The sequence below is a fragment of the Nothoprocta perdicaria genome, unplaced genomic scaffold (assembly GCF_003342845.1).
Source record: "Nothoprocta perdicaria isolate Ctin4 unplaced genomic scaffold, notPer1 scaffold_74, whole genome shotgun sequence".
Lineage (NCBI taxonomy): Eukaryota > Metazoa > Chordata > Aves > Tinamiformes > Tinamidae > Nothoprocta > Nothoprocta perdicaria.
Genome location: NW_020456021.1, coordinates 1,061,055 through 1,087,255, shown reverse-complemented (window position 1 = coordinate 1,087,255; position 26,201 = coordinate 1,061,055). Strand labels below are relative to the sequence as shown.

General features: G+C 39.3%; 1 protein-coding gene across 1 annotated transcript in view; it reads left to right on the top strand.

Moving 5' to 3' along the window:
• The first annotated feature begins 1,581 nt into the window (after positions 1-1,581).
• COL9A1 (collagen type IX alpha 1 chain) overlaps positions 1,582-26,201 on the top strand; it is a 59,382-nt gene continuing 34,762 nt past the window's right edge. Inside the window, exons 1-12 of the mRNA XM_026051267.1 lie at positions 1,582-1,756; positions 2,072-2,145; positions 3,519-3,596; positions 3,736-3,868; positions 9,849-10,245; positions 18,531-18,608; positions 19,314-19,334; positions 19,798-19,872; positions 20,396-20,431; positions 20,547-20,609; positions 23,194-23,247; positions 23,714-23,749. Of these exons, the coding sequence (XP_025907052.1) occupies positions 1,743-1,756; positions 2,072-2,145; positions 3,519-3,596; positions 3,736-3,868; positions 9,849-10,245; positions 18,531-18,608; positions 19,314-19,334; positions 19,798-19,872; positions 20,396-20,431; positions 20,547-20,609; positions 23,194-23,247; positions 23,714-23,749 (1,059 nt within the window). The 5' untranslated portion in view covers positions 1,582-1,742. The remainder of the gene's footprint in view (positions 1,757-2,071; positions 2,146-3,518; positions 3,597-3,735; positions 3,869-9,848; positions 10,246-18,530; positions 18,609-19,313; positions 19,335-19,797; positions 19,873-20,395; positions 20,432-20,546; positions 20,610-23,193; positions 23,248-23,713; positions 23,750-26,201) is intronic.

Sequence of the window (26,201 nt, the reverse complement as noted above, 5' to 3'; positions counted from 1 at the left end):
TGAGCCCAAACCTCTTGCTAACATATTCAAGGATGTCATGCCTGAGTTCCATGTCAAATTACTGGGGTAGTTTTTTCTTCATTAATGTTATAATGTATAATGTTATAAATAAACTTACAGTACTAACKCCTCAAGGCGAAATTAAGACCAGATGTGTTTTTGTATTGGTGTTTTCTGTTCTTTCACAAACCTCCTGTTTCTCCTTGTAACTTTTGGGTGCTCTCACTTACTCCTTTCTGTGCCATGTCATCTGTTCTTCTTTATAGCCTCAAGTGACTTCCAGATCCCTCTTCTGTTCCTTAGAATCTCCTCTTGTGTCTCAATATTACCACTGCATGACACAACAGTAATAGCTGCTSAGTGGATAAGTGACTTAGGTACATGTTGACTTGACCAAACTTAATCAAATCAAGTAATTTCAAGTGAAATCAAATTATTATCTTGTCTATTTTGCATTTTCTTCCTTGACAGTTGTGCCACATGTCAATTCTGGCACTCATATCATGAGTTCACCAACACRTTGCTAGATTGTGAGTCTCCCTAAGCATACTGTGCTCTTGATGGGGCACAAAGTGGAATCACCCAGCACCTGCTGTTTAGGCATTAAAATGAGACATTACTCACAGAAACCTGTTCATGCCTTTGGCCCAACCTCTCCTTTTGTAACAGTACACATAACAGTGTGAACAACATTGACCCTGGAATTACCAGCATGGGGTATGTGAGTTATAGCTAATTGGGATGAACGGGGTAGCTTGTTTCTCAGGGTTGCTGTTTCAGACTCTTAGCATACAGCAAAAATCACTGCACATACTATAACCCTCAACTTTGCAAGAGATTTTTTTTTCTGGATTTTTAAGTTATCTTAAGAATATTAAAGATCTAGAGAAAAGAAACCTTATCCACATGATGCATTAACACAAATTYACAGGCATTTCCATACAAACTGAATTTTGACTGGAATAACTACCAGGACCTTCTGGTTATACATCTCTTTTCTCAACCTTTTCTCAGTCTTTTATAGATTTCAATTACTCTCACTCTCTATATGCATATGTGACATAAGAATAAATATCTCTGTGTATCCAAATGTATGTACTATCTATGGAAAGCAAGTATTTTATCAATGAAAAATGAAGAAAAGCAGTCTGCTTAGTTTTATTTCTAGGAAAGATTCAGCTAAAATGTGAAAATTGATGATATAATAACTTTTTATTCAGAAAAATCTACAGATGGATCCTCAAAAGGCCATCTCAAGAGTAAATCAATAAGAAGTAAAAAAAMCTCTTTCTAGGGCTGGGGTTCTCTTGTTCTACAAGGTTGGGGCATCTAGTTTCCTCAGAACTCCTTGGTGCATCCTCTTCCCTCATCTGCTCCCCAAACAGCAGACTGCCATCCAGTGACTTACGCTGCCTGAGTCATATTTGCTTAATCTCCCTATCCCCATGCTGGCRTAAGCAGCAGCCTTTTCTTTTCCCTCTTTGCTTCTTTGTAGGCAACTGGTTGCAGAGATCCGCCCTCAGACCCCACCAGGACACACATGTCTGTCCAGCCTCCACCTCCTTCCCTCCACGAGATTAAAACAGACCCTGCAGACTGAACTCCCTCCTTGCTGAGCCCTGCCTGGGGCGGTCTGCACCCCTTCACATTCTCTTTAACGGGACTCATGACAGGGAATAAGAAAGTGTGAATATATACACCAAATCTTCACATGAGAGAAGTGAAGAAAACCAACAGTGAAGATGAAAAGCAACTGGTAAGAAAGCAAGATGTATGAGAAATCTGTAAATAGGAGGCTAGAAGAGTTAAAGCTGTCCTTGCCAGTAGCCTTCTTTGTTGCTTTTTTTTATGACAGTGTTATATGAAAGAAATGCTAATTGAAAGAGCTTTATAGACAGGTTTTGTTGTACAGACAAAGATTTAAAATGTTCTTATGTAAAGAAATTGTCAATTCTGTTAGTAAACCTTTTACTCATGTTTTTTATACATATAATATGCATGGTTTTGAGGGGAAAAGCCAATAACAATCTGTCAAAAACTACTCAGACTGGGGTTTTCTTTCTGTTTACAGGAAAATTACAGCTTTCTTTTATGTGTGTAGTTTTCTGGGGTCTTTCRTCTCAGCTACCATCCAGCAACAATCAAGTAAGGAGACAGAACTTACCTGCTTCATCTTTCTGTAATTTTGACTGTTAAAGGAATTATTTGGAGCTTATTCAAAATCAAAATATTCTCTAGAGAACCAGTAGCAACAGACAGAAGTGACTGTGTGCATGTATGTATGTAGCTACATATGTATATGAGAAAGAGGAAAAAAAAGAGGTATGTGCGTTATTTTAAATCTAGCATTGGATACATTTTAAGGTAAAGATTAAATTCTGAATACAAATGGTAGATACAGGATGAACACACACACCAATACACAAAAAACATCTTTCCATGCTTCTGGTTAAACCTTCTTCTGCTATATGTGGCAACAAAATCAACCCACATTATTTGCTGGTCATAAAATGTAAATGACTGGATGTCAGCCATATGTCTTACCCAATAATATAAAATGAGGCTGTGTCTAAGGTGTAACGTGTCAGCCTGAATGTTCCCTTTAAGTCTATGTTGTTGGAAGGAAACCCACATTTATGCTTGAGTTTCTGCAGCACACAGGAGGCTCTCTGTAGGTTGGAAATGCATCCCCTTCCAATTTGCATGCTTCATTCTTCTCCATCCAGACTCTACTAACATTTTCCAGATTCTCCTGATATTGGGCTTGGGCAGAACTCTTTCTAGTAAATGTTTATTTTTCCTTCCTCCTTCCTTGAATTAGGGGAGTCTGGTAGATTTGCATGTTCACTTCAGTGCTTTTGACAGATAATATTCAAAAAAATAGGTTTTCAAATTTGGTTTCCTCAAATTCTTCCACCTTTTTGCTTAMGTCAGTAAAAAAGGTCTGTAAATCCTGCTTCCTCCGCCCTGTATTTTATGAATGGCATTCTCTAATCAAACATGGCACAGAGGAAGGTGGGAAGATCAGGAATACCAGAGAGGACTGGAGACATGCCAATAATTTCTCTTCTCAAAAGCTTCTTTAATTGGCATGAGGTCTGTTTTAGCTTGCTTGGTATTGGAGAGACTGTTGATTTAGGTAACTGACTTTTATTTTAAGTTTATTTAAACCACCAAAAGTTCCGTATGAAAAACTTGGAACACTGCAGACCTTCTTATGCTGGTACTATTTCTCCATAGTTCTGCTATAGAAGAAGAATTATAACTTTCTATTAAAAAAAAAAAAAAAAAGGTCAAGTTATAATTTTACGTTTGGAGCTCCCTAGAAACAGGAACTTATTTTCTCAGACATTTGACTTCAGTGAATACAGTTTAAATCTATTATTAAACACATCTACTTACCTTATACATAGCTCTAATTCATAATATCCTTACAGCTGCTTCACTTGATTCCTCTTTTAAGGCCATGTCAGGCCATGTGCAGACACATAATTAACAAATTCCCTCTTTTTTTACAGGACTGCCAGTCATTCTGGGTTCAAGTCATAGAACTGGTCTCTGTCCAACAATCAGGATTGGCCAAGATGACTTGCCAGGCAAGTAGCACACATACTTTTTCAGGAAAAAGCTCTTGTTCAGAAACTTTTTCAGGTTATATGCARCTCTGCGATTGAACAATTCTCTAATTAAAGTAAATGTAAGTTACATTACGGATATGCATTTTTGTTCTTGTAGGATTTGACCTGATTTCTCAGTTCCAAATAGAAAAAGCTGCTTCCCGAGGAACAGTCCAGAGAGTAGTAGGTTCCACTGTTCTGCAGGTGGCTTATAGACTGGGACCCAATGTAGACTTCAGGATCCCAACCAGGTAATGCCTTTTGTTGCTTGACTTGAAAATATATGCCATATTTTGTAATATTATTATTTAAGGGATAGCTTCTCCTCACCTGAATTTCCAAATTTGCACAGCTCTTGGAATAGGAATGATAAGTGCAACTTTTTATTTGTTTTTGATTGATAACATCAGACTAGTCTGGTTATGTAACAGTAGCTTGAGGGAATTCCACTTTCCTCCTCTATCAGTGGTACTGCTCAGGATGCTTGGAGCTTCACTGAAAGAAAGGGACTCACCCCTTCGAACTGATGCCAGCAATTAGAAATGACAGAAAAAAAAATGATAGGAGGCAACAAAAGAAACATCAGCAGAAAACAAGGGAAAATTTTTTAAGATATTGGAAAAAAAGGATCTTTCTGCTCATGTACCACTGCAGGGCAAGGTAGGAAAAAGGTGATAGATTAGATGGTAGGTTATTTTTCCTTTCTGGGACGGAAGGTACACGTGTGTTCCTGGGTGATTTCCACTCAGTCTGTAAAAGGTGAAAGCTGTTTTTTAGCTTGTCACAGGTAAATCACAGTATGCGCCAGGATTTAGGAATCTAACTGTGTTTGTGCTTTATGGGCCAGATTATTGACGCTGGTGAAGGAACAGAGACAGTACAGCAGGGTAGAGGTGTTTTTGCCAWATTTAGACAAGTCTGGCAAGTCTGGATTCTGGTTGAGTGCCTTCTGTAAGTAAGAATGCTTTTAATTAACAATGAACAGGCAAGGCCCCTAATTGGACTACTGTTTTAGCTGGGGGTTATCAGAGTGCAATGTGTTTCTGTCACACTCCAACTGCCAACTAAAGTCCTTCATGCTACCATCCTCAATGGTATTAGGTTAAGCCAGTAGTTTATGGCTCAACTCTCTGGTTACAGTGGCTTCATGGCTACTTTTCTTTAGCGTGGCAAATTAGGGCAGCCAGTGTTTAAAAGGGAATTCAACTTCAGGGAGTAAATGGGATCTTCATTTCATTAAAAATGGCAGATGTTCACATTCCCGGATCCTGTTTCTTAGCTCAGAAGAGGTCTGAGCTACCAATGTGGTCAATATTTTAGTTTGTGAGAGAGCAAACACCTCTATATCATGTACACAGCGCGGTGCAGGTGGTGGGTTTCCCTGGAAGGAATTTGCAGCCCGAGGATCACTGGTGGCGGTAGGAAGCAGGTCAGACAGGAGCCAGGCAGCCCCTGGGGGCACCACTGGTGTCTCCTCACCCCACGTGCGCTGTCCTTCCCCAGGTGTGTTGAGGCTCCGCTGGGAGTGAGGGCCAAGGAGGGCCCGTGACAGGAGTTGGTCATGCCCGTGGTGCTGATGGGGCTCCGGGGGGCTCTGAGGGGCTCTGTGTGTCCAGCAGGGCACTGAGACCTGCACGCCGAGGACACTGCAGGCCTCCACATACATGTTCCTGGCACTGTGAGCTCCTGCTCTGCCGGGGGAGGGTGGAGACACCATCCAGGTTATCCCGTATAACCCAGAGACCACTGTGGCCCACAGAGCCAACAGAAGGCTCTGAGCCTACTCCCCTCCAAGAGCCCCACTCATTCCTACTTCACTGAGGAGCTATATGAGCACCAGAGAGTGGGCTGGTCATGGAAATGGTGCTCCTGTGCCTTACAAGATAATGAGGGCTCTCTCTTTTAAGTACAGATCATGGCGTAAGGTGTTCAAGGGTTCAAGGGATGGCAAGATGCGTGTGTGCATAGAAATGGCAAACCAGCCCCTTATATGATCAGRACGGAGTGGCCTTCAGCAGCCTTCAGTGGCCTTCTGCTCTGTCAGTGGTTACCAGGAACAGGAAAATAATTTTTAGGCTAGCACATGGTCATTACACTATCCCCAACGAGTAARCGTGACCGGGACTAGGACATGGGAGCATGAACTCAATGTTTATATGGCTCAGAACTGGAGTATAACCCAGGTAAGCCACCAAACAGGATGAAAAAAATGACTGTACATGAGTTGGCTTCTATTTTCCCCATCATCCAAATAGATTCCCATTAGGCTTTGTTGCTTCCAGTGGAAAATCTGTTGAAGAATCAACATAATGCTCTTTCCTTAGTGCAATAGCCCCATGAAACTGCCATGCCTCATTCCCATGGTCTCGAATATACTGAACCTGGTCTTTCTCAGTTTACTATAATAACCTATTGCAGGAATGCACTAGGTAACAAGTGCAAAATGTATGTTGTAAATCTGGATAATAACTGCATTGATTTTTAATTGAAAGCTTTAAAAATATTATATTAGCACATAGGGATACATGGATACTTTTGTTGCCTGAGAAAGAAGACCTGCCACCTTTACACACTGATCTCCCAAGCACTAACCATATGGTGTCCGAATGCACACCCTATGGCTATACCTGTATGGATAAATTAATGCCAGGTGACATCCCAACACCTTCAGACTCCATCATCTGCACTGCCTGGCACCCTTCTAAACTTCCCAGCACAGTATGTGGGTTAGTGCAGGCCATGGGCTATGCCCAGGATACCGTTTGCATGGGGCGACTGTGTTCTGAAAGTAAGAAGGTTTAAACTATTTTATGCCTGTCAAACTTCTCAAAGAACAGTCCTGGGCATATTTAATTTAATAAAATGAAGGTGGTCTACAAACCCAGAAATGATATCTCTTTGCCTGCATTATCTCAAGCAGAAATTCTGYGAAAAAAACAAGGTACATTTTGAACAGCATTTATATTCCAGGTGGTCCCAGCATGGACCATCTTAACAGGTGACAGGACAGGCCAACATTTTAACATGAAAACTGAAACTTTGTAAAGCTTTATCAGGAGTTTTTGGGACATGCAAAGAATAATTTCACAGGTTGATTTCCTGTTTTTTTCCKGTTCTTTTTCGGGAAATAGTGCTTCTTTAGGGAGTAATGGCCCTCAAATACACATGCTTGAAGGTCTACTTTTCTGCACAGAGCCACCAAAGTTTCAGTTGCTTTTCTTTTTATATTATGAGTGAGATGTCCCGCACGTTACCACTCCACTGATGCTGAYGATGACACTGTAATGGAAAAGATAAAATTCAGCTAAGAAGCTAATCGGTTCATAACAGTAATAATTAGCTCAGACTGGATGTTTCTGAAGAACAAAGACCAGCTGAGGCTAATGAGTTCCAGCAAATTACTGCTGGCTAATGGCATAGCCTCTTTTCAAAAGGCTTAGCTGGTTGTGTATTGCTATTGCTTATTTGAGGGCTTCCAGATTATGTCTGTGAGATCAGCTGTGATCGTGGGTGGCTTCAGGGGGTGGCGATGCCAGAGTCTCCAGTTTGAGCCAAGGAACCTGCTCACAGGCCAATATGAAAACACATTATCATGAGATTGACTGGAGGAATTTTCACAGCTCTCTCCAATGGATTGCATTTACGTTTTAAAGCCCTCATTTAGTAAGGATTAAGTTATCACTGTGGGCAGTGGAGCCCAGTAACTTTTAAAGAAACACTGTTATAAGAGATTATTCTGCTGTATTTAAATGAGTACATGGCTAAACTTTTAAAATATGCTGCTGCTCTTAATGAATCCTGAAGTCAATGGGACTATTCAAGCTTCTCACTGCCTGTACATATAACCCAGCTTGGTTATACTGTTGCCTTGTTTATTCAAATATCATTGTAAATTTTCCATAATTTATAATTATTTAATATTTTAAGCTGCTGATTTCAGTAGGGTTTTGTCTATATAAAGATCACAGGTCTTGGGAAAATGTTATGTACTGAAACCACTAAAACCAGTGGAATTGCTTTTCATTATTGTCATATTAAGTGAGATGAGCATTTGCCTCTGTTCTACTTAAAAATCTATACCTATAAATCTTGCAGAATAACATTCCTGTGCTGAATAATTTTCTGTCTCTGGATTCTACTAAGTTTAATAATATTGAGTCACATTCCTAATCCTTAGACTTTAATCTAATGGCAGAAAGCCTTCTGATTGCTGAACAGTTTTCACATACCTGTTTATGTGCTGACTTTGTATCTCTAGTATTTCACATATATTGCTTATAGATTGGCTTTTTCTTACCAATGTCAAAAGACGTTACACAATTTCTCTGTTTTGTGTATCACTTCAAAAAAGTAACATATTTCTTTTCTATGTTAACTTCTGAGAAAGAAGAAGGGTCCATATGACAGCTTCTAAAGGACTGATGATATAGCTAAATACAGTGCAAAAAACCTTTATGCCAGTCTGGTATGAACAAACTTCTAATCAAAAGCATGTAACTCTGCTTACCTAAGGTTTTCTTGCCAGCATAGTTGTGTCAGCTGAAGTGGGGTGAGAATATGTGTGATATTTTAGAGCACTGGATATTCAGAGCACTGGCACAGGCTGCCCAGGGAGGCTGTGGAGTCTCCATCTCTGGAGATCTTCCAAACCCACCTGGATGCCACCCTGTGCCCCGTGCTCTGAGTGTCCCTGCTGGAGCAGGGAGGTTGGACTAGACGATCTCTRGAGGTCCCTTCCAACCTCAACCATTCTGCGATTCTGTAAGTTTGTGATTTTAGCCACTATTGCTATAACAGAAAAACTTCTCAGTGCAGGTGAAGCATTGAATTCTCTTTTGGGGGCTCCTGTGATCAGAAGCACTGTCTTTAGCTGTCGAAGGCGGCAGATCACACCCTCTAGTGCCACCTCCCAACTTTGCTTGTGCCTGGTGTAATGAGGTCTCCTCCACCTAGATGTTCCCCTCCTCAACCAGCGGCTTTCCTTGCAGCTGAGGTGCAGAGCAACCTGCAGCATCATGGGGATGGAGGAGAAGCACTGTGGTTTGGTTAGTTAGGTAGGGGAAGAAGCTGCTGCTGCTGCTGCTGCTGCTGCTCCTGCTCCTGCTTGGCTTTACCTTTTCCCTGCAGCTTGCTGAGGCTGTGCCGTCTCCTGCTGGAATATGACTGCACTACAGCCCGGGACGCATTAACGCTCCACACTGCTGGCTCCAAGCACTGTCTTATTAAGCGGGAGTCACTCGCATTACAGAGGCTCACTAAATTCCTGATGGTATGAGATTGATCTGTCACTCAAAAATAATGTTGTTTGAAATGCCTACTTGCCTAAGAAGTTGCTGTAATGAATGCTCGCCACAAAATAGCTCTGCACGTCTCCATGCTTAAGCAGATCTCATCAAACAACCCTTTTTGAAACTTAAATGTGAATAGAAGGCAAATAATGTATCCAGTCAATCAGATTATGACAGTAAAATTTTACTTATCTCTCAGATATGGAAAGTGTATTTTTGTAAATGCTCTTGTATTCACTGACACCTTTGAGATAAAATCATGGACTTAGACAATGGTACAGCAGTTAGTGTTTATTTGCTTATGTTACCAAACTGCATGTGTTATGGGACTTGCAAAACAATGAAAAATTTTAACTGTGGCATATCTGTTCCCTGCTGTTTGTRGTCTGGTATCTGAGTGTCATAGACCATAATAATACATTTTAAGCGTAGATTCTTACTGTGTATATAGTTGGCAAAGCAGCAGTTTGTTTCTGCAGCAGAAGTGATAGGTATTAGACTAATGAAGTAATTATTGTTAGGCTGAACAAGAAAATGCATTTGCAAAGATATTCTCACGTCTTTAAAAACAAAACACTTCTGCACTGACCACATACGTCATCAATTACGAAGTCACACTAAGTGACTGAGTGCTAGTCTGCTGCTGCTTGATCCRTTACACTTAGAAAGAGTCATTATAAATATTGTACAATGTAGGAAGAACCTACATTTCTGAGCAGATGTTGCTCCTGTTGGCAGATGAAGCACAACGCTAGTGATTCAGAAGGTAGGTATGGAATGGGATACCAGAAGGTATCCCATTTCAGCACTCTTTATAACAGCATAGATAAGAGCGGTTGAAATACGGTTCCTGTGAGCAATTGAATCTCACTGCTCTGTGGTGGCACGCAAAGCTTTTCAGAACAGATGCACAATGAATTTACTACATTTTGATTCTACACAGTGCTTTGTATTCCAACGGATTGCCTGATGAATACTCCTTCCTCACTACTTTTCGGATGACGGGGGCCACGCTTCAGAAATACTGGACKATTTGGCAAATTCAGGATTCTTCAGGAAAAGAACAAGTTGGAGTGAATCTTAATGGTCCAGCAAAAAGTGTTGAATTTTCTTATAAAGGACTGGATGGAAGTCTCCAAACTGCATCATTTTTACATTTGCCATTCTTGTTTGATTCCCAATGGCACAAGCTTATGATAAGTGTGGAAGCACAGAGTGTCACACTTTTTATTGACTGTATTAAAATAGAAACCTTGAACACAAAACCAAAGGGGAAAATCAGCATGGATGGCTTTGCTGTGCTTGGAAAACTTAAAAATAATCCTCAAATTTCAGTTCCGGTAAGTGTCAAAATCGTATATTACCACAAAATGTGCTTTATAAGAACTTTACACGCTATCATTTTTTTTTTGTTGAATGTATTCTCAAAAGTCTTCTGAAAGCAGAATGGAAGAAAATAAATCCTTTGGCAGGTAAGTACTAGCTTTGCTTTTTCAATTTTGTACATATATAAACCATGTAAGGTAAGAGATGATCCTAGTTATGTCTAAGTTTCAGCACCTTCCTAAGATCCACATGTTTGTCACTAGCTTCTGCTCTGTCTGGATACACCACTTGGGTATTCCCTTGCTTATCTTTTATTCGAAGCTTGATCCAGAAGGATGTCTGTGAACATGGGCTTGTGGCTTGTACCTCCCACCAAGGACAAAGCAAAGCATTCACTCAACAAGCTCTGGGACCTCTCTCTCATAGGTGTTCACTAGTCACCAGCTAGATGATTAACCTTGTCTCTGGTACAACTAATATTTTAAAACAGTTAATAAAAAGGGAATATCTCCAGTAAGAGGGAATCACAGTATCTTTTTGATCTGCTTTGATGCTCACGTAAGAACTAAGAGACTCACATGTAAGGCAGCTGCAAATCAGAGGTTATCCCCAGGAGGCTGTTCTGATCAATGTGGTACCCGGTATGATATCRCTGGCTGTGGCACTTCCTCTTCCATTAGTTTGATTTTTTTCCCCAGAAAGGTTGACCTGGAGTAGGCAATTGTTAAATTATTCTTTCTTAGGAGTCCTGTCAGGTATAAGAGTAGAATGAGAGGCTASATCCAATCTACCAAAGGGCCTAGCAGAACTGAGATCAAAATTTCASTCACTACCATGATGATAACCTTCTCCCATTCAGCTCAAGAAGACCCGCTCCCCTATCTTTACTTTTGTGAGTCTCTTTCTAAATATCTAAATTTATGTATGCATTGTAGAGAATAGCTAGAGTCAGTACAAGGGCTCCTTTATTCTGCATAATTAGAGGTAGGAAGTAAAATACTGATTCTATCCTTTAAGAGCATGCTAAGTGTATCCTCGTTATGCTACCAAAATGCAAGGTGTTATTTTGAGGGGGAAGTATCATTGGGGGCGACATACAGTAAATATTGAATGCTTCTATGCCCTTCTTGTAAGAAATCTGAATATGAAAATCCTCAGGGATTTTATTGTTTACCTCATTTAGTTTTACAGATGAGCAATTAATAATACTAAAAAGCATATAGACCAAGTGCCACACCAAGAGTTTCTGAGAGAAAGCAATTTTTAGGTGTCACAACTACATTTTGTCCTTAGACCTAATTTTGTCCCATGGAAACACTAAATGACATATAAGACTTTGTGAAGGCTATCTCTGTTTTGTGGATTGAAAGGAAATAACTTAAAAAATACAGTAGAAAAAAACGTGCAAAACATTGCAAAGCTCAAAGTTCCRTATACTTTTTTGTTCATTTCCAAGAATCTCATTGAGGTGTGTTAGGAGCACATAGTACAATGTAAGAATATAAGGTACTAGGTATTCATTTCAAAATGGACTGAATGACAAAAGAGAAACCATATACTTATTACATTGTAACTGTGAAAACCGTGCCTATACCAAAGATTCACATCAGTTTTTAAGTAAAATGAGTGAAGTAAGAAAGACATAACCTTCTATTAACTATATTCCATATAATTTGCCAAAAATGTGGTCGTAAGATAGTTAGCATTGTTTAAACTTCATAGAATAAAATCTGCAGGATAAGAAATAGCTCATACTTCATCGCTTTTGCATGTACAAATCACTCATTTATATTGTATTGAAATTAGTTCTACTTGCAAAAACGGTGGCAGAAAGATGCCACAGGTGCCTAAAAATAGCCATCCATCTTGTTGCTAGATTTTGATTAGGAAACATTAAGCTACATTTTGGTTTTATTTTGAAAACCAAAGTTAATCTTTTAAAATATCATTCAGAAGTAGTGCTGGARTTGATAATATAATGATTAGTTGCATACGTACTTTAGCTTTGCTGTCTGGTAGGAGGAATACTGGGGGATAAATGGATGGATGGGATAATGTAAATACAATTTTTACACATGTTTTAGTGATGTAAGAATTTCTACCCAATGATGGCATTCCTCTTTGTAAAGATATTTAAATTAAAATACTGATTGCATGGACAGGCGTAGGTATCAATGAAAGAGTACTAAAGCCCTAGTTTACACTGTTACAGTAAATCATGCCCACAGGTTAGATATATAGACATCCTTTTTAAAGGCAAGAGAGTTCCTACTCCTTCTTGGAGTAATGAACAAAGTAGCTGCCTACAAACTAGGGGACAGGAGCAATTTTAGAGTCACCTTGGCTTGGAAGCCAGATTTTTCCCCGTTCTGTCCTGGTGCTCTTGATGCTCTTTCAGCTAGCACTTAGAGGTCAGAAGAAGGCGCAGAAAAATTATGGAATTTTATCCCACTTCCTCTCCACCTGTGCGTTGAGTAGGACTGTCACTGTTTTCTGTTAATGTTAAGAGAGAACATTAAGTACAGGGCGATGTCCTTCAAGGATGAAAGAGCAAGATGGAATTAAGTGATGTTTATAGCTCATCAGTCATCGTTCAAGTGTTTGTTTCTACTTTCAGCATGACTATGGAAAGATTCAGTAAGATTTAGTGGACTTCATGAAAGATTTAGTGTACTTCATGAAAAAGTTCAAATCTCTGCAGATGGCAAGCCTTCAAACAGTAGTACATTGTTTAGCAAAAAGAATAATGAAGCCTTGCCATAAATTATCAGGAAAGGAAGTAGGTATTTACAAATTTTGTCCCATGAAATTGAACTTAATTTACCCAAAATTTAATTTGGATGTCCAGAAATGCACCTTAGCTCAGTCAGGACTAAGGGGTTGACAGCAGACTCACTAGATTAAATGGCATGACCTGTATTTTGATGTCAAAACTCATGATAATATTATGCAACCTCATCTTACAAAGATTGAGAAATACCACACACTGTGAAAACATCATGAAGAAAATACAGAATTTGGTGGACTACAAACTTTGAAATAGCTTTTCATATTATACAAATCTCTGCTTTAGTCTGTCTTCTTGATTTGTCCTTAAATGGAGTAAATAAATACATTGCTGGGGATTTTGTAGGTGTATTGTTTAACCTGCTTGGCTATATTCTGTTTAAATACCTCACCACTCTTGGTTATTTAATGTATCTCAGGCACAATTTCTAATTTATTTCCATGCATTGTTAAACTACATTACTTCCAGTGGCATGATTTTTAAAGGACATAAATTATGTGTTTCCTACTCTTTTTTTTTTTCCCCTAGTATTCCTAGTGCTCTATTTATCTTGCAGAATAAGTCAGCTTCTTATAGATGTGCTATAAAATGTGTCATTTTAAAAGAGGTTCTTTATAGCTTGTTATTACTATAATGGCCTGAGAGAGCAAGAGACGAGAGTTCCATCAGAAACTGGGCCTTGCCTTTGAGCCTTTACAAGGATTTATTCCTGGCTTTCTGGACTGTTTTATAGAGGGCAAATYTTTATAAAGAATTACTGCTGCATTTTATGCTTTTTAGATAAAAAGGTAGCTCTTCTTTTATCTAAAAGTAATTTAAATAATCCACTATAAGTACTAAACAATACACATACATCATCATTTCAAACCTGAAAAAAAATAAAAAGAACTTTCTGAGCTACCTGTTTGTTACAAAAATGTAAGGGCATTTATTTCTTGTTGCTCAAATATTAACTACTGTGGGATGATGTAAATCACCCTAGTTCCTTTGACTTCAGAGGCACTGCCCCACTCTGCTCATAATAGATGCTGATGCTTTGCTAGAATTGATCCCTGGTCGTTATTTAGTTGACATTTCATGCTGCTAACTGGTGCAGTCACATGGCTTATGAAATCTAAGAAGAAACTTCTTATCAGCATTTCCTGAATAGAGATTAATTTATAACATAACTCAGATTCTGCCATTGTTAAAAAAAAATCTCCCTTCATGCYTCTGTTTTTTGTGGTACTGCTCTAGGACTTTGGAAAAAATATAAGGAAAATGAAGCTTTAAAAAGCTGTTGTTGAGATGTAGGATCATCTGTAGGAAAAACGATAAAAAATGTTTACAATGCCTCTAGAATGAGGTATGTTTAAATGCACATAGTTGGTTCCTGGCAACTTCAGAGTAAATGTACAAAAATTAGGTGGCAGTCTTCCCCTGGAATGAACATAGGCACTGATGAGACTTTGCAGAGCACCTTTACCTGAAACCTGAGCACTGCCCTGGTTGGGATGTCTTGTCCCTGGTTCCTCTGAGGTTTCTGACTAACCCCAGAAAAATGTTTAAATTTCCTTCAAGGTACAGTACAGCAGAATGTCTCACTGAGATTTCTGCTGCTCTCCTGCCAGTGCTACTGCAGACACATAGCGGTCATTTAAATCTGTCCTACTGCAGGCACGTAGCCCTCATTTAAATCTTACCTTAGGCTTTATCTCCCTCAGGTTTTTTCTAAAGCACTAATAAGACAAGTGAACTGCAGAGCTCTGCTCTTGGGATATTCCAAAGTGTGGACATTAAGAGCATTTCCATCAAATTTCAGAGGAGAAACGCATGAACAGATAGACGTAACATCCAATTATCTACACGCACTGATGAGGAAATCAAAGTGAAACTGAAATCTTGTAGGGATCTTGGAAAATGGATGTCAAAAATATTAACCCACTGGTCTTAAATACCACTCAAAAGATTTAATCATAAATCTGCATTATGACAATATCAGATTTTTCTCAGATTCATCTCTGAGAACTCCATACCTATATTTCATTCTTAGTAACAGTTTATATTGACAGAATATCTGCATGAGACATCTTTTTTTAAATCTGCATAATGTAATCAACAAGATGATTATGAAATGCTAGTGTGGAGAAAGTTACCTTGATACTCAGGCTAGGACATATCCGCTCTTTTTTCACTTTTCCTAAATGAACAAGAAGTCAGTCATGTTTTAATACCTTGCCAATAAAAAGGTTTATTTCTAATTTTTAAAGAGTGAAATAACTTTCACCTCAGTCTTTGGTTTACATAACCTCAACAAAATAGCAAAAGGAAAAAACAAAAATTTATGATGCAATAGTTGTTTGAAAAAAATATATTAATGAGGTCTGACCAAGCCACAAGGAACTAGGAAATGTCAAATCAAAATCAACTATTCAAACTATTTCAACTCTTTTTATATTCACAGTGTGATACAGTGTTTTCTAAATAATGCTAGAAAATTCTTCTTCATAGGAAGCCTGTCTCATTTATTCAGACTCTTTTGTGTCCTAATCTCATAAGCCAGGCCTTACTTTATACTCACCATTTAAACTTGTTATTGAACACAAAACAATTGGTTTTCTCACTGGCCATGCAAAAGTGTAGGAAGATAACATATGAGACACTAAAAGGATTTCCTGGCTCAGTGAGTCAAGTCCATACTGCAGCAAGCATTTTATAACCCCATTCCTAAATGWATCATCCTGTAGTTGTTTAATACCAGTTATATTCACACCTGAAAAACTGGGTTCTCACTTAAAAAATGCATAGGTGTTCAGTAGTAGTATTCTGATGGAATATTGACTACATTTGTTTAATCAAAGTTTCACTGATTGCAACATTTTCTCTTCTCATGTGTTTCTCATCTCAGTATAAATAACAAAATAGAGACAAAAAAGGACAAAGAAAGAATCAACAGTTGCTATAACCAGAACTTGTTGATACAGACACTGGCTGCTGGCAGTACATGTTGAAAGACATTTTCAGAATAATTAGGAATTTTGTATCACCATGAGAACCCTGAGAAAGACTTGCTGATTTCAGTCACAGTTATCACTGATCAGTCTTTTTGCATAGTTAATACCAGATATTTCATTTCAGGCATCTAAAAACAACCAACCAAACAAACCCCCACTCAATAATGCAGGCTTCTGTCATCAAATGTAGCACTCCATTTAGCAATTTGTCAACATTATGCAAGAATGAGGCAAAAACAGGAATAGAATCCACTCATTTAGTGGCATCTGCCTTTTTCACAAAACCATCCCTTCTTTTTCTTCTGGCCTTTGCCTCACTCACTTCCCAAATTCCAAATCCTGCAGGATGTGACACATTTCCACAGCCTTGCTCATGCTGTCTAGTAAYCAAGCCAAGGATTCTGTAGTAAAAAGAATGGGATTACATAATTTTGGCTTATGTACAAATTAAGTTTTACAGGCAGTTTTAATTCTGATATTTCATAACTACTGAATGTATGAATTTAATTTTTAATATGATTTAGTGAAGTTTAATGTAATATTTTAATAGTAAMAGAAAAAATGGCAGTTGTCTCAATTAGAACCATGTCAATCCCAATTTAAATCAGACACAGATTGTAAACACCACTTTAGAGCCAATTATGAGACTCTTTCCATAAGGACAATTTAACAACTTAAGCACATCCATAAGGGCATCACTTCCTTGCAAGTGAGCTTCAGAGATGAGTAATGATTCCTCATTCAGAATCAAAATCTAGTATATAGTCCAAAAAAAATTACCAGCTAGGAATCATACAGTCCCATTTTTATGCCTTCTTATGAGTCTTCACATTCCATACTTCCCCCTCCCTTTTTTATTGTTGGATGGCATCCTGGTCAATACTAAAACATAGCATGCATTCTCTTTCATATGTATATTAAGATATCCAGTTGTCTACTCCTGAGCAATGAGACCGTTTCCAAAATGAGAACTGGATAAAAGAGGTAAAGAATTGCCTCTGCTGCTGTGGTGTCAGATAACGCAGAACAGGTAGAAGAAACCAGAGTGCTGCCTCTTTTGTGCTCTGTTCACAGCACTGTGGGAACTGTGAGGTCTGCAAGGCAGATAGAAGAGCAGAGATGTGATAGCAGGGGCTTCAGGGGTGGCAGCCACCGTGTGTCTGGCAGGGATTTTAAAGGACTTCAGAAGCAAAGCATTCAGTAGCAGTAGCAACCAATATGCAACTCGGTGAATATCAGGGAGCTGGCAGAAAGAACATCTTAGAGTGACAGTCTGCTTTCTGCGTTAGAGCTCTAGAGAGTTTTAAAGGGCATAAATTATGCTCAAAGATTGAAGATAGCAGTGAGATGTGCTAGAGGGAGGAAAGAAGGCAGCCAGGAAACACTGAGACATTATGCTATGGAAAGGAAGCTTCAATAGCATAAGGAGCATGACTCGGAGAAGCAATGAAATGGGAAGCAAAAGCACCTGGCCTGTACACTTCTATTTCCAGGTTCTCAGAAAAAAAAAAAAAAATATATATATATAAAAATAAAAATAAATCAAGCTTTTCCACACTCCRTGGGACTCCATGTTGCAACAACTAGAAGAACTCTTCTTTGCACCTCACTCCCTGGGCAGGTGTAGGTGTCTCTGAATTGTAACATCAAATTGAGAAATCACTGGATAAACTACTCCGTGAGGGTTCATAAGCCAAGCTGATACTATGTGATGGAAAGCTAAAAAAAAATCCAGGGATTCAGAAACTAAATGCAATAAATATACACAATATAATATGATTTTGGTACCTMAAATATCACATGATGCTATACCAAAGAACATGCATCTGAAGCCATATATTTGAGCTATTCAATACCTTTTAACCAAGGTTATGTATTTTTTTAAGCTACATAATGCATCAAGAGAGACCCGGTTGCCTTTTCTGGGAAGAGGTTGTATTAATTCTGTGTCATTTTGCAACACTGAATAAAAATATCTAGAGATATGAAATCTYACAAATGTGTGTTTTTGAACTGCAAAATGTTGCTAGAACCCAACTTTTTGACTCCCTCATGCTCAGACCATCTCTTTCTGACCTCAGACATTCTTCAAGTGCATAACCACCTGGATAGAGAAAATCTTTTCTGAATGTGTGTCCTTTAATAACACCATTGGTATGATATAGTATGAATATAATATGAAGAAAACCCCACCTATGCTTGTAAACAACTTTTATAAAGAATGCTTGTGACAACTCTTCTCCTTAAATCCTACAAGAGGTGTATGCCCTTCTTGTAGGAATTTAAAATGCCTACACGCTGTGGGGAAGGAGGAGAGAAGATGGGGAGCTGCTCTGGAGCGAGCCCCAGTGGGGCCATCCCACTGGGACCATCCTCGTGTTTGATGCCAAGYGCAGCATTTCAGCCACAAAGCTGATTTTCAAACGCCCACCCTTAGTTGATGAGTGTTCCTCCCGTTAAAACCCTGTAATTGTGAACATTTSCAGAGAACTAACGTGATCTTTCTCTTCTTTGGCAGTTTGACCTCCAGTGGATGGTGATTCACTGCGACCCGCTGCGACCCCAGAGGGAGGGCTGCGGGGAGCTCCCAGCCAGGGTGAGCGCGGATTGCGTCCCTGCACTCCACACAGCCGCACTGCCATGAAGCCCCAGCCTCCTGTGGGGCAGGAACAGCAAACAGGAGCCTCATTTTCCTCCTTATGGCCAGCGATGTCTATTTTTTAACATACCTGTCTGGAATTTGGTGTGTTTAGAAATGCAACCCCCCTCAGTGGCAGCCTCTTTTTAACCCTTCCATGGCTTTCTTACTTTTTCTTCCTGCCAACTATGCGGGTCAGAGACTTTTAAAACATGTGCCTTGCAGACAGGAGAGATTTTTGCAACTGCCTCGCTGCATCTGCCCCCCTTAGCAGCTCCCTGAGAGCTCTAGGGAGGGAAACCTGTGGCAGGGGGGCAAGGAAGCGCCCACAGCAACAGCAGCAGGGCAAAGGGTTAAAGGAGCTGCCGTCATTCAATCCTTTCCTTTCCTTCCCAGCCTTCAGCTTTCCTCCAATCCCCACTACCCTCTCCAGGACCATTAATAAACAGACCCGAGGGGTGCCTGCAGCAGGGCTCACCRTTCAGCTGCTGGGCACACTTGGGCGGTTGGGGTTCAGGAGGCACCTGAGCAGCCTCTAGACCATGGCACGGGATGCCCAGAGGCCAGCCTCGCTGCCTCTGGGGCTTTTTCTACAAATTGTCTCTCTCTGCCTAGCTCAAGTAAGTTTACTCTGATTTTAAACTCTACTTTTCTCCTTTGCAGATAAGCCAGACAGAAATTGAGGTGAGTCTGGGGGAAGGGACAGAGCTCTGTGGTTGGAAAAGGCTCTGGGTGAAGTTTCCTCAGGCTACTGAGGGCAGCCTCCTGTCATGCCCGGCCCTGGCACGGGGAAGGGGTTTCAGTCCCTTTCCCCTCTGTTGTTGCTGCATTTTACCTCTGACACAACATTGGCCCTTTCATAAGGGCAGGGCGAGAGCAGCTCAACGAGCGGTGTCCTATGTGGGTGTCCCCTCCTATAGAGGGGAGCCCTGGGGGCACAACGCCAGTGCCCAGCATCCACTTCAAAATACCCCGACTGAATTACCCCGACAAAGAGCGGCGTGGGTCGGAGCGGAGCGCATGGGGCCAGCAGCGGCTGCACACACAGAGGCCCCTTGTTGTCCGGGCAGGAACTTGCTCTGCTTGTGCCCGTTGCTGCGGCATGACGAGGTCTAACTGCTCTTTTTTGTTTTTAACTCCTTGACAGAGAGGTCCCCCCGGTCCACCAGGCCCCCCTGGGCCACCAGGGCCACCAGGAGTTCCCGGTATCGATGGCATTGATGTGAGTGTTTCCTGTGCCTCCTGCTCCTCCGGTGCTGTCCTCGCCGCCAGCAGCTGGCCCTGAGGAGCCCTGAATTTGAGTGTCTCAGTGCTGGGGTTGGGAGAGAGGGAATGAGGGGAAGGAAAAGGGCGTTTCACATCATCCACCATAGGGAAAGTACAGGATTATTTATCACATGTAATCATGGTCATGTGCTATGATTCTTTACCTTAATGAGGTGTAGGGGGTTTATAACTCTAATCTATAAAGGAATTATTTATCACACCTATTACAGCATAAGAAGTATTTGGGAGGATTATTCCTGGTAGTAGCTGTTTTGTATTTACCCCCTCTTCCTGTCAAAACTGACTGGGATTCTCCCTATAAGTCTGAAACAGATCATGTGTGGCATTTTTGTTTSCTTGCCTGTTTTTTCTTCATTTCCTACAGTAAGAATCAGGTCAGGATTATTCTTGAGTCTGTAAATATTTTTTTTCATGATGGACCATCATGCCCTGACGCCTTCCCTTCTGTGTCTCAATAGGGAGAAAGAGGTCCCAATGGTCCCCCCGGCCCACCGGTAAGAGACCTTGGCTCCTGTGCATTACTATTGYATGAGCAGGGCCACAGAGCTACGTTTATTCCTCCTCTTGCTGTCTATAAAACATATTTAACTCTCCATTTGCATCCTGAAGGGGCCAGACGGGGACCCAGGCAAAGCAGGATCCCCYGGCCTGCCTGGAGAGCCAGGAGCTGATGTGAGTACACCTGACGTTTTCTGGATTTTTTTTTTTTTTTTTAGGAATAAACAACAACAACAACAACAATTTGGTTTTAGTCTATTTCTGTGGAAGGGTGGCCTCGTTTTGAGGCTCTCAGCCACTGCAGAGCCTCTGTCTGCTCATGTGTCTTCCTTCCTCTGTGCAAGCTGAAGAACCAGGATTCAGGATCATCTCTTGTTGATGGAATATTTGGTTATACCTTGAATAACTCAGTGGCAGTAAAAGACACCTTCATACGTTATCGGAAATAACTGAGATCAGTGTTTAGGATCATCTCTTGCTAGGAAGTCAGTGTTTGCATTAGCTCTTGGATATTATGCCAGCAGGTGGGCCAAGTGATACTTAGTTTACATAAGGGCTAGAATGCTCCCTATAATTTAAAATGTAAACCAAAATAGATTCTGTGTGGCAAGTTAATATCATAAAGAATATTTAAAATGATATAAATTGAAAAACTTAGTATTTCTAGAAGATTGCAGTACCGTTAAAATGAATTGTATCTGTTTTTGAAGGATACTTAATGGAGATGGAGCTAAAATAGTCTTTAGGTAGACTGTCAAAATTCTAAATTTATAAAAGAAAAGAGACTTGCCAAAACAGTTTCATACCAACTTAATTTTTGTCCTGAGAGCAATGCAGGCCACAACTCCTTTGTATATGTAAAGAAGAAAACATAAAGAGACCATCTATTTAAAAATAATTGCCTTCTACATTTTTCATTTTAGGCATGGTTTTGTTTTCCTATTTCATAATAAAAAAGTCACATGGGAAAAAATCTTTTAAAATTCATCTCAGCTAATATTGTTTGCATGTGCATGTTGCCTAGTATTAGTGGATGAGTGAAACAATAGCAATAAAATATTCTGAAAGGGTAAGCTTTTTTTTTTTCTGTTTTTTAGTTGAATACAAAACATAGGTCTTAATTGTACTCCCACTGTGCATTCCACTTTTAATTGCAGTTTTAGGTTTCTAATACCTTCTCCTCTTTTTTAATTGGTAAAACAGTTYTGACTTTTCAAATCCTATTTTTCTTTCAAAAACTATTTCAGTGCTGGGTTTAACAGACTGGGTCAAAATCCTGCACAATAATTACTCATAATGATCAACTAAGCTTTAGAAAGGAAATTGTCAGGGGAAACATCCCTTTGGGTCAACACTGAGTTGCTAGAAGTGCACCAGGAAAGGAAAGTACAGGACAAACATAAAAGCAAGGCTTTTCTTGCGGAACTCTGGAAAGTTCTAAGCCATAAAAGCTGATTAAGATGTCAAATTAAAAAAAGAAAACAGAAGAACTCCATATGAATTTCCACATAYAATATCATGCTTGCTTTTTGATTTTAGCCAGATAGACAAGTGTAGGTCAAAGAGGAACCTCARGCCTGGCCTGGCACTCTTGTTGAGTTTTCATTCAGAGGATGGGGCCAATAAGGATTGTCTTAGTTTTATATAAGTCCCCTGTAGCTGCTTCTTCCTCAGGGAGGGGTGAGCTTGTTATTACCCCTAACTGTCCCATGTAGCCATTGAGAAGTTGGGAAGTGTAAATTCCTTCAGCAGCTTCTGATGTGGAYTAAATGTGGCCTTTAGTCTGAGGTCATGGTGGCCGTTGCTTCAGGAAAGCCACCAGCGTGAGGGAAAAGAGGTTGAAATATAAATTCTRTCCTTTAATAATGGCTCACAAGAAGGAAGTAGAAAGGAAGCATCAGGGAAGCTTCTGATGCTGTTGCTGAACTGCTGTCTGGGTTTTCTTCCTCAGTAGWTAGTGTTTCAACATTTTAGTGAAACAAAGTAGGGGAAGATGCTTAGAAGTTTGTATGTTATTCAGGGAACTCATTTACATCCTTTTATGGCTTTCCAAGTGCAGGTCTGTATCTATTCTTGGGATACAACCATTGGCAATAAACTGCTTAGCTGGTTGCCAAGTCAGCCAAGACTCCAGCTGGTCCATGTATCTGTGACTTGAAAGTGTATGGTGCTAAGCCCTGTCTTCAAGTGATTATAACTTCCTGTTTTAAAAATAGGGCTGAGAATTTAAAGTCCTGAGCAAAACTGTATATAGTTGATAGGATAGTTGAGGCTAAGTGTCATTAAGTTCTTGTCTCCTGAGGGTTCACTAAAACAAAATATGGCATGATGCATGGTCAAAAAACACAGAATCCCTACATTTGCGACTGTGAAAACTGATTTGATAATGCRTAATTCTTATGGACAATCTGAAAATTCACATTTTGAAATACATATAGAGAGAAAGGGGGTCAGAAGACTTCTGTGAAAGTCTTCCTCCTTGAGTTATTCAGATAGTTGTTCTTCTGAGAGWCTTCATAGTTCTTCCAGCTCTTGAAACCTGAGCAGTACTTGAATGTATATTAGAATTGTATATTTGCAATTGTATATTTGCATTTCATTAGACATATAAGTTACATATATGAAGTCTTCTGTAATTACTTATTATATCATGTGATAGGTTAATTATTCTAGATTTTTAAATGTTTTGATTTGAGATTAAAAAAAGAAAACAACACAAATAATCTTTGCATTAACATTTTATATCCTACTTCCACAGGGACTCACAGGCCCTGATGGATCACGTGGAGCAACAGGACCAAAAGGACAGAAGGTAAAAACAATTAAATTATGGATAATCTTTTTTTTAGCAGCAGTTTTTTTTTTTTTTTTTTATTATGCAACTAATGCAATGCTGCAGTGCTTCTCAGGATATTAAAGTACATATGTAAAACACAGATGTTGATCCTGTTAGGTCCTTCTTACATAGTACCCTCAATCAACAGTAAAGGAGAGTGGCATTACATCAGTGGCATTAAGAATTATTATTTTCTGTAACCATAGAACTCCTTCCATTGTGTTGTGCTGTAATTACCTCACACATCAAAAGTCAGAGTAATCAATATTTTTGAACTCACTGAAGTCTCACTGAAACTAGTATAGTATTAATGAAAGTGAATAGTGTTCGCAGAATATGTTCACCAAGTGAAACCCATCAAAAGACAGGAGCATCTTCCTGTAGGTTGTATACAAAACCTTGTGCTAATGCTTCTTGAAAGACTGAATTTTTATCTTTCTAGGGCGAGCCAGGACTGCCAGGTGCTCGTGGATTTCCAGTAAGTAATACATTATATAAAGAGGCTTTTTAGCCCTTAACTGTAGTGAAGAAAAGCGAGAAAATATTTCTGAGGTTTCAAAGAATTCCTAAGTTTATAAAGTAACACATAAAGAAGCTTTCTTTTCCTCAAATCAAAATGTGCAAATTTCATTACTGAGGAGGGCATATTCAGTTTGGCTGCTGTAAAAATAGAAAGGAGTATCTGTGATGTGGCTGCATATTTTGGAAACATAACTGCTGTTGCATTCCATCTTTTTGTGCTAATGCTTGGAAGACAGGAGAGTCCATGTTTTACATGGGTAAATTTATCTAGTCTTTTCTTTTTCAACTTCTCACCATGTGTTTAAAATTTGGAATGACCAAAGAATAAATGCAGTATATGAGTTCTTCTACTGTTCCATGTGCAAATAAGACAAAATATGAAAAAAGGACACTCAAAATGTGTCCTTTCCTGCACAACTTTACATGCAGATAGATTTTGGGGAGGCTGTGAAAGACTGTGAACCTCAGGATTTTGCAGGCTGGATGGTGGCTGTCATGTAGAAACTCAGTATATAGGAAACTAGGAAAATCTCAAATAAAACAGGTGCTTGAACAATGTGAGTGGCCTAAAATTGTATTATGGCTGCACAGATTGAATGGATTTGCTGAAGAATTAGTTTCTGGGTAGACTGAAAGGCCTTATTTTGACTGTAGTTAGGGAAATAATTTCTGGATTATTTGAAATAGATTTTAAAATTGTAGACGTAATGAAGAGTCAGGTTAACTTTGCTAGGTTCAATATTGCAATGATATGGAAAAACTTTATAAAAAGAACTATTGAATGTGAGGGAAAAGTGGAAAAAGTATAAATTGAATTAGGATACATTATTTCTTCATTGACAAGATAGCATGAAAGAATAATGTAAGAGCCTTCAGGAAAAGCAGGTGTGTAAAACATGTAAAAGAGGACTAGTCTCAACTTAGAAGTGGAAATGTTACTATGGAAAAGCTGCAAACTGGACTGCCTTGTCAAGGTTACTGTGGATTCCTTTCAGAGTAGCATTTATCTGATTCAGGTCTTATTTTGAGGCTATAAAAGTAATAAATCTCTTCTTACAGCCTTTAGAGCTGTTCTGCCCCTGAAGCAGCTGGACCTTCTTTAAAACACGTCTGCAGGAATGTGTATAACCGTGAGATAAGAACAGTTAGGTCTTTAAGAGTAAGAGAAAAGATGGAATTACTGGAGCCATCTCATGATAGTATTGAAAACTATAACATCCCTGTTAATGATTAAGGTCAGATGCATCCTATTTCTATTAAGGTTGATATATATTATGTTTGAGGAAGGAGTCCAGTATTTGATTTTCTGATTCCATGGTCATTCACCTGTGTATTCTGAAACCGTATGTAAAGATCAATGCTCAAAATAAATGTCAGGTAAATTACATATATAGAGGCTCTTCTTTTGATGAATGGCTTTAGAAGGCTGAAGAAATAAAGCAGTTAAGGGAAATTTTCTCAAAATGGCTAATACAAGTCTTCCTGACTTTAATGAGATTAAACTTATTTTTCACTTGAGTAATGAAGCTAATCTCCAAGTCAAAGGGTAGTAGTGGTGGTGATGGAGAGTGCTAGTTCTGAGTTCTCAGTTTCAGAGGCCTTTTGAGAAGCTTTTACTAGAAGTGAGGAGTGATGGGGCTGTTTAACCTTCCCCATCTGCTTTGGCTTGCTCCATGACACCTTGTTCCTTAGAAGCATAGTGAGCACTCTTATGATTAGGCATACGAGCTGCATGATTAATTGAGTATTTGGATGCAATTATCTTTCTGCACTGCGCCTTGAATGCAGTTGGTGAGCCTTTGTGAACAGAGGAGTCTCCCTGGATGTCTGTCTGAAGCCCTCATTTCTCACTGAAATAAGCTGCTCACTTGGTTGAAGTGCTAGATGCAGCAGACAGAAAGTCTGATGCCTTGGCTACAACTTTCATTAATTATAAATTATTATCACTGTTTGTCAAGCTCATCCAGTGTTTTTATTTATTTTTTTYCCCCCAAGTTAGGACTTCTCAGTTAGGGTAACTGAGAAAGCAATGTTAAGTACCTGAAGTTTTGTATACATTTATTTGCTTTTCTGGTCCTGCCACATACTCTTTTCTAAAACATGTCCTGGGTATCTTCAATTTCATCTTTCCTCTCCCTTTCCTTTCCCATCTTGTCTTCTGATTCATCATTATCTTGAACATTTCTCATGAAAATGGTTAAAAGAAATATTGATGGAAAATGTATTTGCATTTTGGAGCAGTTTTGGAACAGGAACAGGTTGGTGCTCTTTCTGTGCACYAAATCCTAGTTTCACAAATCTAGACTGCAGAAAAGCGTTGTCAAAAGTATTTTTTTCCTCCTGTTTCATTATCAACCTCTATGTAGGAATTTTCGCTATATATGTATATATATTTGTACTTTTTATTT